At 35.6% G+C, this 16,964-nt stretch overlaps 2 protein-coding genes across 8 annotated transcripts in view; one reads left to right on the top strand and one right to left on the bottom strand.

Annotated features, from left to right (window-relative positions):
• The window catches only part of LOC147839360 (uncharacterized), a 963,858-nt gene that overhangs the window by 6,227 nt on the left and 940,667 nt on the right, over nt 1-16,964 (bottom strand). The window lies entirely within an intron of this gene.
• The window catches only part of ryr3 (ryanodine receptor 3), a 152,358-nt gene that overhangs the window by 78,905 nt on the left and 56,489 nt on the right, over nt 1-16,964 (top strand). For all 7 annotated transcript variants that reach the window (XR_015518485.1, XR_015518484.1, XR_015518483.1 and 4 more), the window contains 7 exons: nt 2,637-3,456; nt 4,978-5,178; nt 7,529-7,631; nt 8,752-8,886; nt 12,494-12,767; nt 13,249-13,363; nt 15,365-15,497. Coding sequence is in view for 4 of the 7 variants with exons in the window: in XM_087298294.1 (XP_087154420.1) it covers nt 2,637-3,456; nt 4,978-5,178; nt 7,529-7,631; nt 8,752-8,886; nt 12,494-12,767; nt 13,249-13,363; nt 15,365-15,497 (1,781 nt within the window). In the remaining 3 variants the exon portion in view is untranslated. The remainder of the gene's footprint in view (nt 1-2,636; nt 3,457-4,977; nt 5,179-7,528; nt 7,632-8,751; nt 8,887-12,493; nt 12,768-13,248; nt 13,364-15,364; nt 15,498-16,964) is intronic.

Raw genomic sequence — 16,964 nt, 5'->3', positions numbered from 1 at the left:
GATTTGAGTTTTGCATTGTTGTGGTTGGTTTGTACCACCCTGTTGTTTCAAGTGAAATTGAAGGATATTAGGGCACACTTATTTTTAAAAAATCAACATGTATGGGTAGATCATTTATAACTGAATGTTATATTATAATGTCAGTTTTGATTTCAAGTTGACTTTTTTGCCTTCAAAGCAGGATAAATCTGCCGCAGTAGGATGCTTCAAAATGGGAGCAATCTTGGCCAGTGTATTGAAGGGTTGTTTTAAATCGTAGTGCTCAAAACTGGCCACTTCAAATGGTGCTTTGTATTAAAGGATTTCAAAGGGATGGATGCTTTTTACTCCCATGAGTTTGTTTTGTGATGTAGACTATGCTAGTGTGTTTTGTTGGTGTCCTAACAGCCTTTTTTAGTGGTGAGGCAAAAAGTTAATATCAATTTAGTGAACTTTGTTAAAGTAGTACACTCTCAGAAATAAAGATACGCAAGCTGTCACTGGGGTGATACCTTTTCAAAAGGTACAAATAAATTTGTACCTAAAAAGTCCATATTAATACCTCAAGAGTACATGTTAGTAACTTAAAAGAACAAAAGTAAGCAAAAGTGTTCCTTTTAAATTTTTTAGGTACTAATATCTACTTTTTAGGTACCAATATGAACCCTTTAAGTACAAACATGTACCTTTTGAAAAGGTATCACCCCAGTACCTTTATTTCTGAGAGTGTATGGACTTCATTGAAACTCAGGCTCCATTTACAGTAATTAGTTTTAAAATGCATGAGTTTTGCTAAGGTTAGGCTTTCCGTTCACACTACCCAAATGAATCCCGAAAACGGAGCTTTTGGAAAACGCTAAAGAGGCCATTATTGTTTAAAATGCTGCTGCTCTGTGTCAGTGTGTATGGGGGAAAACGAAGACTTCTAAAAACGGAGGCCTGGCTGCAGACATTTATCGGATCGGGGCTTTTCCTCAATATTAACTGCACAAAGTTCAGTCTTGCACCTTTTCCTTGTAAGTTCAGACTATACAATTTTGATATGGAAAACAAACTCCAAAGGATACGTTGGGTAAATCTTCTAAGGGAACAGTGTACTTTATAACGTCACCCTGGCTACATTGCTTTACTATCTTAACAATAAAATTTAATTATAATATAATATAAGGAACTGCTATTTTCATTTCGATATTAGCAACCTAACAGACACCAAAAATGTTGAGGTGTCATGTAGCTAAATATTTATATGACATCTTTACTGTATGCATATTTATATCAAAATATCTATAACATAACCTCCTATTTTCATTTTCATTGAAAAATGTGAAACATACCCTCTTTTGTTGAATATCAGTTTTAATAATAAGCAGTGGCAATCAATAATACAATATGTTTATGTAATATAGGAAATAAAGGCAAGCAATCAGTCAAATGTGCAGAATCAGTGTACATGATTACATAAATTAATATTTGAACTTATCTTTGCGCTCAGCAAAGATAAGACACGTTACCTGTGAACAAGTAATTGATTCAAAGGACCGAATAGTCATTAGATAGAGACAAGATGAATTAAATGTCACGTTTAGCAACTATAGTAGAATGAGATCCAGCGGTAGATCCTTGATGAACTCTCAGATGTGCGCTACTCTCACCTGGGGTGGTGGGCTCAGACGTCCGTATATGCTGCAGTGTATGCCAGAGTGTGTGTGTTTATGTGATGTGCGTTTTCAGCGGTATAGTGTGGATTGAGATCTTTTTAGAAACGCTAGGTGAAACACCATTGTGGACGTGAATCATTTTTGTTCCAATATGCCATTTTAAAACTAAAACATATTAGTGTAAACAGGGCCTCAAACATTTTAAACTATTTAAAAAAACTGAGACACAAATTAAAACCTAATATGATATTACAGAATGGCTGAAAGAGAGATTTTGTAAGCATCATACATAACAGATTATTAATGACTAGAGTTTATGTTTAGACAATCTGTTACTTTTTGATTTAGTGGCTAATTTGTATGAATTTGTACAATCTCAGTCATACATTTTAGTATGATTTGCTCATCTTCTAGTGACGGTTCGGTTTAGACCACCGATTAAAAAAAACTTGAATTAGTCTAAACTGACAAAACATAAAATAAATATGTTTCCTCATGAGATCGGGCTGGAACTGTTGGTTAATTGTGATGACTGCAGCATGGGTGATGGTCCCAAGACATATTCGCTTTAAATGGGACAATAAAGCTTACCTTACCTTAGTGTTTTACAATCCTGTTTCTGGAGGCAAACTAACTGTACATATTTTAAATGTCTCTTTATCTGACCCATTTTGCTTCAGGTTTTGAAGTCTTTTCTTATGTTCTGATGAGTTGATTCAGGTGTGTTTGATTAGGGAGAGGTTGAAAATATGTATTGTTGGTGTGCCTTCAGGAACAGGGTTAAGAAACACTGCCTTACCTCACTTTATGTCTTATATTGTTTAAAGGTCTCAACTACAAAAACATAGTAGAAGAATATAAGCATAATTGTTTCTTGCTAAATCTTATGTAGCCGCAACACTGCTCTTCTTCCCTTTTAAAGTTTTAAAAGGCATTGAAGCTGTGGGATCAACGCTTAAGAATAGAAACTCAACCTGTAACTTTCTGTTTGCACTCTAGGTGTATCGATATCATGGAGCTGTCAGAAAATGAAGATCTCCGGAAGTTCCACTATCATACTTTAAAGCTCTTCTGCTCTCTTTGTGCCCTGGGTAACACCCGCGTCGCTCACAGCCTGTGTAGCCATCTTGGCCAGTCGCAGTTCCTGTACATCATTGATAACCAGTACCTTACCGGTCAGCTTCGTGAAGGATTTTACAACGTGCTCATCAGCATTCACTTGGAGACAGCCAAAGAAGCCCGTCTCATGATGAACAACGAGTTTATAATCCCAGTGACAGACGAGACCAGGAGCATTCGCCTTTTCCCCGATGACTCCAAGCGTCACTCTCTTCCCGGGGTGGGCCTAAGCACCTCACTCACCCCTCGCCTCAACTTCACCCCTCCGTGTTTTATCACCACCAAACGTGAAACGCCGCTCTACAGCCCTCAGATCCCTCTGGCGATCATGAAGGAGAAAGCCATAAGCATGCTGACCGAAGCCGTGCAGGGCGGAGGAGCCCATATTCGGGATCCGGTGGGTGGAAGCGTGGAGTATCAGTTTGTGCCCATTCTCAAGCTGATCGGGACCCTGCTGATAATGGGGGCGATGACCAGCGAGGAGGTGAAGACCATCCTGCTCCTCATTGAGCCCATTGTGTTTGGGGACAGTAAGGAGGAGGAGGAGCAGACAGCGGTGGTGGAGCAGGGGGCTGAGAAAGAGGAAGCCACCAGTAATGAAGAGAAGGCTGTGGAGGCCGGAGAAGAGGAGGGCAAAGAGTCCAAGCAGCCCCCCAAAGGGCTTCTGGAGACAAGTTTGCCAGAATCAGTCAAACGGCAGGTGATTATTCCAGCCCTTAAGACCTGTCGTTTGCATGCTGATTAAGAGTTAAGGTTATTGCACACTGAATCCGAAATTTATTAATTTAGTCCGTAATTTTTGCACGTTAAAAAATAAATTCGACATCATGTTGTGTCAATTATATTAACACACTGCCTCCGAAACTTTGTCAAAAAAATTTAACCAGGTTTGTTTTTTTTACTGTAAAAAAATACAAAACAAAAGAATTATATTTTAAAAGGTATAAATAGTATCAACCTGAACACATACAGCTAGAAAAAACAAACAAATAAACAAACAAAAAACATACCTACAAATAAAAAGGTAAATAATAATGTGTCTTAACAAAAACTTCAATTGTACAATCGGTATCACACAATACGCTCTACACCGTACAAGCGAAAAGCTAAGTGCTGTCATTTGAGCTGCAGATAACTTGCAAACTTGCTTTGAAAAAATGGAATAAAACTATAGTTTAGGTAACTCTCTTGGTATTTCCTGCATTTTGTGTTTTCAGTATTGCTAGTGCTGCGACCTGAAATGTTTGGAGCATCCTCACCTGGGTCCAGTATGCTTGGGTCATTATTACAATTAGCTGCTGAAGGTGAATCAGTGAGACTGTCTTTTTTGGGGAGGACAATTACAAATTTGTAAATTTTTTGGTCAGCCAAAATTTTTTTTTTTAAATATGCGACCCCCCCCAGGGAGCTCGCTGAGGCCCCCTTGTGGACTGAGACCCCCTGTTGGGAACTGCTGTTTTAGGGGACAACTTAATTGTTTTATGTTCTATCCACTAACATTTGTAAAAACTAATAAGTTAACTTAATTCCTTCATGTTGTTCCAACACAAATCAATTTCATGTATTTTTTACAGTGAACCCAATATTTTGAGTGTATGGTTTCTTTTGTGGTGAGAAATGTATTGCTATTGGACATTTTTATGTGCTTGGTCAGAAATGTTTGATTAAAATTTTTTAATTTATTCAAGGTTTCTTCAACGTTACTAAAACAAAATTGTTTCAAAGTTTATGCACAAGTAAAAGCAAAAATAATGACCTGATAATAAATAAAGTTAATGAAATTTTCTCTAGAACAGCATTGTTATTTATAACTAAAAATAAAGTAATTTTTGCCCAACTGCCATTAAAACAATTGTGGAATATTTATGGAAATATATTAAAAACATTTAAATATGACAATAAGCTCATCAAGAATAAATTTTAAACTAAAAAGAAAATGTAACATTTTAATAAATACTTTGTAAACAATACAAAAATAACACTGCTATAAAAATGTTTTTCTTTTTTCAACAGAGTGGCATTTGTCTGTAAACATTATTAATCAGGTTAAAGCATGATTAGATGTTTCATGTTAATTTATCCAAGGCTAGTAGGTATGAATAAATATTTGTAACTGTTAAAAAAGCATATGTCAAATTTTCTCAATAAAGGACTTGACTGAGATGTACAGTGCTACAGACATTCCAATTAATTCTTGTTTTACTGTTTGTTTGTTGTGCAGATGTGTGAGCTGCTGCACTATTTCTGTGACTGTGAGCTAAAGCAGCGCATTGAGGCCATCGTGGCCTTTTCAGATGATTTTGTGTCCAAGCTGCAGTTCAATCAGAAGTTCCGCTACAATGAGCTGATGCTGGCCCTCAACATGTCTGCTGCTGTCACTGCCAAGAAGACCAGAGAGTTTCGCTCTCCTCCACAAGAGCAGGTCAGCCATTGGCATAGACCCACAGCATGACCTTTAACACTATAATGACTAATCATGTCCAGTTTCCTCGGCATGTTTCACTTATAATGTGACTACCTTCACCTATTATTTTTATACTGTTGTTGCTTTGTTTCTGATATTGTTTTAAGAGTTTACACTTATATAATGCTCAACTATGATAGTAGGTTTGGCATGCTTTCCTGGGAGAGAACCCTGAGCTCGGAGATACAGTAGATGAGCCCAAGGTTTCCGCCTGGTCAATGAGCATTAGGAGGGATACGAGATTAGGTAATAAGTGTACCTAAGGGTACCTAAGTGAAGTTTCATAAACTAATTTCGAGAGGAACACGTGATATGATTGAGCACGACTGGCCACTCATCCGTAATCAGTAATAATCCAATCAGAGCGATCTTAGTTTTCCATAAATGGATAATTTTTCTCCTACAGCTCTATCTTCATTCTAGAAGAATCCCCCCTTCCACCCCAACTCCTCCTTTCCCCCTTCTTCTAAAGGGGAAGCTCTCGAGACCCTCCTGATCTCGGATCTCCTGATATGCTTATCGACCGGGCGGGAGCCCTGGGCTCAAATATCTCCGAGCTCAGGGTTCTCTCCCGGGACAGCATGCCAAACCTGCTTAAATGCCAAGCGTATCTAAGTGAGAACTCTTGGAATATGCAGTCGGCGTATCTTTTAGACTACAAGTTAAATTTTTGAAACATCTGAATTGTGCTGTCACATATTCCAAAGTGGCATTCAGTATACAGTATAAAGTGAGAGAGATTTCATTTTCCCATACAGTGGCAGATTATGTTTCGCTTTCATAAAATGAGTTTATTCTATTGCTTTGTTGACCTCGGAAATCTATGTCACGGCAAGCTGCAGCTATGGTTGTGAACAAATGCAGGAATGCAAATCACAAATGAAAAGGACAGCCATTTTATTGTAATATCTTTTTAAAAACATCTCACAAATAAATTAAAATGGACTAACATGTATTGTATACATTTATATATGCTTTTTGTGTGTCAGAGAAGCTGAAAATATGCATTCCATAATATTCTGTGTCCAGTGTAACGCGAGAAGCTGAGCACAGATGCAGAGCTGACGGATCCAGAGCGGATCAAATTAATGAACAAGTTTATCCATAACTGAGAGAGCTTTATTTGTTGTGCGAGCGAGTTTATTGCTGATGAGTGTATTTACAGTATGATACAACAAATCAGTAGAGATCGATAGGAATCGGGCTCCCGTGTTCTAAACACCCAGAATGCATTGAGCTGTAACGACACATTCCCATACTCTTTTGTGAACATGACTATAATTCGTGTACAGTACGTTTGTATTGATACTTTTTATTCCCTTTTCACTTCTTAAAACTGCTGAGTTAAAATATTTCATTTGCAAAGTGTAGGAAAATACAATCTAAAATTCATGTTTAGAATGATTGCAAACATTTGGTTTAATTGGGGCTTCCAGAAGCACGTTACATTATTTCTCAATAAAACTTTAAAATATGACTTAAATATGTAAATACTTCTTGACCGAACATATTTCCAATCCCAGGCATTTTTTCTCTCAAAATCAAAAAAGATATCAAAATATTATTGAGTGATAATTATGTAATGGGCTTTTTTTTTGGTCAAATACAGTAAAGTTTATTTAAATCCTTAATTTGCAAGATCTGATGCAAAGGTGCAAGTCTAAAAAATATGTCAGCTGCATATTTACAGTAGGTAAAGTTTCACAATCTAATTTCGAGAAAAGCATGTGATATAATCGACTACAGCTAATCCGTATCCCTAAGCCTTAAATATCCTGCCTAAACTTCATTCCATATCTTCGTTTTTGGAAACAGATATTTAGTTTTTATTTAAATATTTACAGCATTAGAGTACTATAAAATTCCACTTCAAGCTCTTTGACTTTATCGTCTTTTGATTTGTGTTTAGCACAGCTCTAAAGCTGATTTTTTAAAAATGATTCATGTTTGCTTTGTTTTAATTGAACTTTTGTTTCAGTCCCTGAGTCAATGCATCTTCTGCACCCACTCCATTATTCTCAGAGCCACTGATTAGGACTGTTTGGCAGATTCGCTCACCCTGCTTTAAATGCACACCACATCTACTTACTGAGAAAAAGCTCTTGTGTCTGTATGAGGCCATTATAAGCTCATGTTGTCTTTGTCACCATGGCAACAGAAATGTTTCATGCAGAAATGATTACTACAATCTTACATAACTTTTGTGAAAGGTGGAGCTTGGGAAATGAATATTTTTATTATCGGATTACTTTCTAGTTGTGATAAAATGATGCTTTTATCTGAAGCGACATTTGATTTGTGATTGCAGATAAACATGCTGTTGAATTTCAGTGCTGGTGATGATTGCACCTGCCCTGAGGAGCTGCAGGAGGAACTTCAGACCTTCCATAATGACCTTCGACTACACTGTGGTACACAATCATTATTCGCTTATTCCGTTCTCTTCCTCCATGTTCCTCTAATATTTCTCTCTACATAAATGTACTACTTATCAAATAATTAAAAAAAAGTCAAATGAATTTAAAATGATTGATTTGTATTTCTACTTAGTTCACTTATATCACAGATATAGCTGCAACTATGATCATTTACATAATTTAGAGTTTATTCTGTTATTTCTTTGATTAATCATATAATTATTCAAATACAATTAGTCATCGAAATTTTTTTAATCTTTAAGATTTTAAATGTTTAATACAATTGTATGAATTTAAATGCATTATTACCTAATACTACTACCTAATTTTTTGATTACTGACAATTAATTTGAATTCATCTTTCAATTATTTTATATACTTTACATAAAAATGCGTCATCTTTAATACTGATAAATCTGTTGATTATTAATTCAAATTATTGTTTCATCAGCTTAAGATTCAAAAATGATTAAATAAAACATAGTTCCTTTATGCCCTATCTTGCTACAACTAATATATTTTTATAATATTTTTTATTAATACAATATACAATAAGTCAATGTGGTTACTAACATGAAAAAAGTTTATTATAGAATTTATTACAGTATTTATTCCTTTTTGTTAATGTTAGTTAATGAAAATAAATTAGTTCTTTGTTAGTACTTTATTTACAGTGCATTAACTAATGCTACCAAACACAATTTTGGATTTTAATAATGCATTAGTAAATGAGTCAAATCTATGATTAATAAATGCTGTACAAGTAATGTTCATAATTAGTTCATGTTAGAAAATGCATTAACTAATGAAACCTTATTGAAAAGTGGGGCCGATTGTATATTTTATAATATTGTGCTGTGTCTCAAATAAAATTTCAGTAAATGTAAATGCTGCTTCAAAAAGTAGAATAAAAAAAGACAACAATTTTTAAAATCTAATTCAATAGCACATCTTTTTTTTTTTTTTTTTTTTTTTTTTACAACTGAGGAAATTGCTTTTTAAAACACACTATTCATTTAATAAAAAATGTGCACAACTCTAATGTAGTTAAATGTCAGTTGCGGCAGAAGTAATGACATACAGATAAAGTTGAAATGTTTGTGTCTATATGCAGGCATCCCTATGGAAGAGGAGGAGGAGGAGCAGGACACTTCTCTGAAAGGACGTCTGATGGCCATCATATACAAGATTAAAGGTCGTCCTCAAAAAACCGAGGAAGAACCAACGAAACAAGAACAAGCTACTCCTAGTAAGGAGCTTCTTTTATTTTAAACTGCATTTTTTTTTCATATATGACTGAAATTGTGCATTTTGTAAGATAAATTAAGTCTGAGCATTCTAATCTCAAGCTATACAAATATTTAAAAAAGCAACATATTAGACAAAATATTGAAATTCATTCATTTTCTTCTCGTCGTAGTCCTTTTATTAATCTGGGGTCGCCACAGCGGAATGAACCGCCAACTTATCCAGCACGTTTTTACGCAGTGGATGCCCTTCCACTTCCACTATATAATTTATAACCCTAACCCATCTGGGAAAATATTGAAATTCAGCATTAGTTATTTAATAATCCCTTTAAATGGTGTTGACATGCAATGGAATATACAGCGCTGATTGAAAGTATTCGAACCTCTAACAGAATCTGTAAAACTGCAAATTATTTTATTAAAATAGGAGAGATAAGTTTTTTAATTTAGTACAATGCTCAGGTAAGATATTTTACATAAACAAGATTGACATATAGTTTACAAGACAAAATTTTTTTTTAAAACAACCCCCTGCAAAAGGTTGTGGTTTTTGTGTGTGTCCTTTGTATGCTCTGAATAGTTAAACTGCCTGCTGTTCTTTAGGAAAATTCTCTCTTTCACAGAAGCCTTTCCAGCAATGGCTGTAAGATTTTGATATCCACTGTTACATACTGACGACTAATGAGGGACTCAAACACAACTAAAGAGTAAAAAAAAGGTCCAAATCATCACTGATGCTACAAAAGAAAGCACGATGCATCAAGAGCTGGGGAAGGGGCTAAATATTTTTCAACAGAATGATGTTTCTAGTTTTGTTAAAATAATAATTAATTTGTTGACATTTAGTACTGCACTTTAGAAAAATTTTACTTGCATATTTCTCGAAAGACAAATTAAATACAATTTACCTTGATCTTTAAATCACAAAAGTTTTCAATCTTCTCTTAATGCATCATGTTTCCTTTTGGAGCATCAGAGAGAATTTGGACATTGTATAATAGTTGTATTTGGATTATTTTTTTATGTCTTTGAACTATAAACATCTTTTATATCAAATATTTTACTCAGGACAGTACTAAATAAAAAATAACATGCAATTTTTATGATATCTTTTTTTTGTTTTCAAAATTATTCACATTTTCCGCAATTCTGCAAGTAGTTCACAAACCTTCATACACCACTCTACGTTTAAAATTAGACTATCAAGAAATACAGTTCTTTTACTCATACAATTGTCTTACTCATCCGACTCTTGTTTTATTTTATAGTTTTGTGTCCGAATGAAAAAACATGAATAGACAAAAAAAAAAAAAACATTTATTAGCCTCTAAAATGAAATGAAGTAAGTACTAGGCTGCAAATCAGCATTAAACGGTATTAAGTTGGCAGGAATATTAAATCATCTTCCCAGCAATGGGTGGACAGGTACATATTAAAATGGATGTAATTTGCAGATGTTGGATAAAAAGCGCCAGTGCTGCACTCTCTCTTGATGAGACGAGTATGTGATTAGAGCAGCTATTCTGAGAACAGCATACGGGGGCAAAATGTAAATAGAAAATATTAATAGACGTATCAAAATGCACTAATGGACCTAACATATTAGGCATGACCGGAGCAGAGGCCTGAAATCTCGTTTACATGAAATAACATTTTTATTTATTATTAACGAGAGCTCCTTTTCAGCCCTTTCTGATTTATCCATTAGTACAACAAACCACAGTATATGTTTTATAAACAAATAAGGGGAAATGCAAACCAAATGGGTTTTATCTTGTCCACCTTTTTCTGCTCATGGCTTTTGTGGTAAAAATTATGTATTGCAAATTTAGTGTTGCGAACATCCATTCAAAAGATCTGAAAAAAATGATTTATGATTGTTGGGAAAGTTACTTAAACACACTAAATACTAACTGTCTAAAATGTAACTTAATTACTCAATAAGTAATTTAATTGCTTGACTCAATGCTACTTTAAAATCCATATAAACCTCAGCACAGAGTGCTTAAACATCAAGAAAACAGCATTTGTATCTGTATTCTTAAACTGCTTACTGATGTCATTGACCGTTAATGTAGAGTTAATGCTTAACAAATGATGAATTAACTATTTTCAAATGCGTAATAAGTGATTCATAGTGTGCAGTTATTATAAAGTTTACACACTTATAAGGATGCACTATAAATAATTAATATCCATATTGAAATGGAGACGTACATTTGGCTTTGTGCTTTATTTACATTAACATTACATAATTTTTCCTGTACTGAACAAAAATCACAATACTAAAAAAATGCATTGTGACCACAGCTCTTCTGTAGCCAAAGCTCTTCTGAGTTTACTGCGTTTTGTTACTTCAGATTATTTTCTCTTCGTATTCCCTACAGAACTGTAAAATTCATTATGCAGCGGGTGACACTTTAAAATGACCATTACCTTTATGCCTTGTACCCCCACCACTCTATTATACAGTATGTTCATAATATTGTTGTGGAAAGACTTTTTTTGAGATTTTGTGGTTATTTATGGTTTGCTAAAAGTAATTTGTCAAATCGAATAAGTTGCATTTTAGTATTCAATGACTTAACTGCAAGGAAAACAATGCCACCTCATTGTTACCCTGGTTTTTAAAACATTTCCCTGACTGTTTACAGTTTAAAGCAGGGGTCACCAATCTCGGTTCTGGAGGGCTGGTGTCCCTGCAGGGTTTAGCTCCAACTTGTCTCAACACGCCTGCCTGAATGTTTTAAGTATACCTAAGACCTTAATTAGCTTGATCAGGTGTGTTTGATTAGGGTTGGAGGTCAAATCTGCAGGACACCGGCCCTTCAGGAATAAGTTTGGTGACCACTGGTTTAAAGGAACACTCGACATTATTGGAAATATGCTGATTTTTCAAACTCCCCTATAGACCATTTTGAGGGATGTAAACAATAACAATGGTCCTAATGTATTTCCTGTTTTACATTTTAAATTTCCATAGCTTTTGAGAAATCCAAAAAGTTTCACATATTGATAAATAACATTATGATAGAAATGGAAATGTTCATTGGCCAATGACATCAGCACATTGAAATGGTTTATAGTTAAACAGTTGAGTTTGAACATTCTTGAATCCATTCAACCGATCTTTGGGTCTGGCAGGAGCACTTTTAGCTTAGCTTAGTATAAATCATTGAATCGGATTAGACCATTAGCATCTCGCTTATTAATTTAAATATTTTTTCTGTTTACAACTTGACTCTTCTGTTGTTACACCTTGTACTAAGACAAACAGAAAATAGAAAGTTGCTATTTTCTTGGTCGATATGAACTATATTCTCATTCTGGCATAATTATGAAGGGACTTTGCTGTAATACCGTGGCTTCAGCAGATGCAATGGTTTTATGCAGTGCCTGAAAGTAGTCCCCAGCTTGGTAACTAGGTAACATATGGAACATAAGATATTATGGCAAAATATTAATGGTAAAAATGTTTAAAGGTGAAAGTTAGCCTATTTCCAAAAAAAAAGCACAGTGTTCCTTTAACAGAGGTTACACTAATAACTAATGCAAAGCATCGGCATACAATAAGGTAAATATTAAGCCTGTTTTTGTATCCTCCAGCCAACCTGAAGGAGCTGATATCTCAGACTATGGTCAGCTGGGCTCAGGAGTACAAGATCCAAGACCCGGAACTGGTGCGCAGCATGTTCAGCCTGTTGAGGAGACAGTATGATGGCATTGGGGAGCTGCTCAGAGCCTTGAGGAAGAGCTACACCATCAGTGACAAGTCTGTAGGAGATGCCATCAACCTGCTGGCCTCACTGGGTCAGATCCGCTCCCTGCTCAGTGTCCGCATGGGAGAAGAGGAGGGCCAGCTCATGATCGATGGCTTGGGGTAATTCTTACCGACTTTAAAGGGATTGTTCACCCCAAAATTCACATTTACTCAGACCCAGAATATTATATTTTATGTTCTAGATTAAGATTAATACTTGTTAGAAACAATGCTTGGAGGATAAGTAAATGATGATAGAATTTCATTCTCATTCTCTGTTTTTAAAGTATTTTTAATTAGTTTTTATTTAATTTGAACAAGTTATCATTATTGGACATTTACTTTAGTTGGCCTGTTTTTTATGTTTATATCAACTATGCCATCAGCTCTCATTTAAAATACATAACATATATACTTAATTTTTTTAAAAACACTAATAATTTAATAACAATGTAAAATGTAATTTGCTAATCTTAAAACTAATATCCTTTTTTAATACTTAAAAAAAGACAAATAATCACTTGCTGTGCAATAAGATAAATTAATCTTTAATTTTGCACAGCTATATTCAACTAAGTGTTTCTCTTTTTGTTGTATGCAGGGACATCATGAACAACAAAGTGTTTTACCAGCATCCAAATCTGATGCGTGTGCTTGGCATGCATGAGACCGTAATGGAGGTCATGGTCAATGTGCTGGGAGGAGACAAAAATAAGGTACTTTCTTGAGCCCTATTGACTCAAAGGGTGCTTTTTCTGAAATAAATTGCTCTGACACAGTTTATTCAGTGTTATTTGTTATGCTCTGATTAGAGCTTTGATTCGCATTTTGCTTTTAATAATAAAAAAATTTATAATAATTAATTAAAAATCTTGTTCTACATTCTGGCCAATGATTATTTTGATCATTGAATGGCAGTCTAAAAAGTCGCTAAGTTGACAGCACTGACCGTCGATGTCTTTGGTTGTAGCACTCACACCTCACGCATGTGCAGTATGGACGGAATGTTCCATTATTCATGGGGGCCCCTGGTTTGGAAAAGAAGTAATAACATTAACATCTTAACAATTATATGCAGATTTTACAACATATAATAGAAAATATATAAAAGAGCTAGATCATTAATACAGGCTTTAGGCATTGGTTGGGGCCCCCTAATTCCGCAGGGCTGCTTACCTTGCTAATTGGTTAAGTCCGCCCCTATATATATATATATATATATATATATATATATATATATATATATATATATATATAGTATCCATTATATTTATATTTTGTGCAAAATAGGTTAAATGATCAAAAATGTTCTATGACCAAAAAACAACTGCTTGTTCACCATTCATTCATTCATTCATTCATTCATTCATTCATTCATTTATTTTCCTTCGGCTTAGTCCCTGTATTCATCAGCCATAGCGGAATATCCAGCATATGTTTTACATAGCAGATGCCGTTTCAGCTGCAACCCAGTACTGGGATACCTTGTTCACCATATCAAAGTGAAATTTTAAATGACTAAATTAAAAATGTTGAAAAATATACAGACTACACCCTTTTTTGAAAGCTCAGTTAAAAGGAGGACCATGCAATATTTATGCATACTTGAAGCATCAAACCTTTGTTTAATGTCTGGTATAATGTTCCAGCTTGAATAATGAACTTAATTAACCATCAAATGATTTAAAAAAACAAGCTGTGGAATGCAAGGTATGAAAAAAACATGCATTCAATTTTATTTTAGTTGGGATATGTATTTTTATTATTAGTTTATTAAGTTAGTTTGATTCTTGATGTTTTAATGTTTCAGAATAAGTTTTTAAATTTCTCTGTAAAGTTCAAAGAAAATGCTAAAACATATATTTGGGGGAAAAAAGAACAAAAAAGTAATAAATGTTAGGACTATGTTAGGACTAAATGCTAACACACATCTGTCTGAACATAATCATTTTACATTTACATCTCCCTTTAAGTACCTTGGACTGTTTAAATCATGACGATGAGTTGCAACTCACTACTTACAGTACCCAATTTCTTCTGTCTATTTTATGAAATGATAAATAAGGCCATCAACTTTACATATCATTTTTTACGATCCTAATAAGATCCCATGACTCAGCTGGAGACACATGCATCCAAGCCAAACCCTCAGCCAGACCTTCATAAACTAAACACGATATCTAGAGGAATAGCACATGTGCGGGCACAGTACCTACAGTGCCCCATGTCTAACAGCTTAATACCTCCTTATACCCCAGGGGTGGCAATAGGGCGAAAGCTCAGACAAGAAGAGGAGAAATGGGTCACTTCTCATGCCAGTCCTTTTTGGGGTTTGTCAGGAGTCTAGAATGTGAATTAATACCTCTGACTATGCCACATATGACGTTGTCACAGTAGCTCTCATTTCTGTTTGGCAGCTTGATTAAAGAGGCCTCACGCAAAGCGAGGTGCTTCTAGACATTTAGAGTGACTACATTCCCAGCTCACATGAAGCACAAAACATATTTGCTTGTATTCATACTCGAGTGTCTCAAATTTCCGTCTGCTTGAAGCGACCGTCTGGAGGTTTCTGTCGATATCTCGAGTATGTTACATTACACGCGTTTAGCCAGCACGTGAGAACACACATGTAGAAAAGATGAAAGATTAATTTAAAGTGTGAAAGAAATGATCTCCGTCTGCGGAGAAGTGAAACGATTGCTGTTTTTAACCCTCAGGAGATTGCCTTCCCCAAAGTGGTGGCCAGCTGCTGTCGCTTCCTCTGCTACTTTTGTCGCATCAGCCGTCAGAACCAGAAGTCTATGTTTGACCACCTGAGCTACCTCCTGGAGAACAGCAGCGTGGGGCTCGGTAAACACACGCACACAGGCACACATACTTCTTCAGGTTTGCAGGTCAGGGAAGGATGAATCACAGTATCTGTGTTGCCATGTCCACCTATTAAATTCCACAGTGAAATTAAATAATCTAAAATTATATTGCAATTAAAATTCATTTATTTATTCATTTTCCTTCAGGTTAGTTCCTTTATTTATCAGGGGTTGCCACAGCGGAATGAACCGCCAACTTTTACAACATATGTTTTACACAGTGGATGCCCTTCCAGCTGCACCCCAGTACTGGGAAACATCCATACACACTCATTCACACACATACACTATGCCCAATTTAGCTTATTCAATTCGTCTATAGAGCATGTCTTTGGAATGTGGGGTAAACCAGAGGAAACCCTCGCCAACACGAGGAGAACATGCAAACTACACACAGAAATGACAACTGACCCAGCAGGGACTTGAACCAGCGACTTTCTTGTAGTGAGGCAATAGTACTAACCACTGAGCCAACATGTCGCCCTGCTAATAAAATTATTATTTTTATTTTATCATTTTTGATTAATACCAATATGTTAGTCTTAAAGACACTTGATAACAATGATATCACACAGCGCTTAAAAATAGTCCCCAGTTAACTATTATTGTCCCTATAGGTAACTAGGTAACTATTTAGCAGAGCTGTATACCATTATGCCTCATTAATGTCTTGATTATTAATTCCTTGATTATTATTATTAATTATTTGATTAATGCACCAGAATGAAAGTGGAGTTCCTTTACATATCAAAATTGCAACTTTTCATTTTACATTAGTACACAATGTAGCTACAGAAGAGTCACAATTCAAATAGATAAATTACCAAAACTCTTTTTTAGATGCTAATGGTCTGATTCAATTTAATGATTTATGCTAATCTAAGCTAAAAGTGATCCCAGACCCAGATATCAGCTGAATGGATTAAAAATGGTAAAACTCACCTGTTTAACTCATGTAAGGTTGTAAAATGAGCCTTTTTGCTAAATGTAGAGTGTTCCTGTAAGATTATCTGTAAGCTAGTGTAGTGTAATGTAATTTAATGTGTATTATATAGTGCATTTATCGTGTATGGCCATACACCCAAAGTGCTTCACAACAGGCCCGTGCAGAGACTGTCCAAAGGGCATGTGCAGGATAAATTTTTTGAAGAGCGGGGGCGGGGGTGGGGTGGGGGGGTTGTTGTTGCCGCGCGCGTACTCAAGAACGGTGTTGTAACGCGTGTTCTGATCAGCGGTGTTGTCGCGCGCCTACTGAAGGGCGTTAGGTGTCGCGGGGCCACTTTTGATCATTTTGGTAGGGCACTTTCTATCCAAGATTAGAAAGGGCATGTGCACTGCACAGGTTGAGCCCTATGTGTGCACGTGCCTGCTTCACAATCATCAAGTGGGTCTCTCCACCTGGACGATGCAACGGCAGCCCTAGGATTAAGGCGCCAGTGCACTCACC

The sequence above is a fragment of the Danio rerio genome, chromosome 20 (assembly GCF_052040795.2).
Source record: "Danio rerio strain M-AB ecotype USA chromosome 20, GRCz13ab, whole genome shotgun sequence".
Classification (NCBI taxonomy): Eukaryota; Metazoa; Chordata; class Actinopteri; order Cypriniformes; family Danionidae; genus Danio; species Danio rerio.
This window is presented reverse-complemented; position numbering and strand designations above follow the sequence as displayed.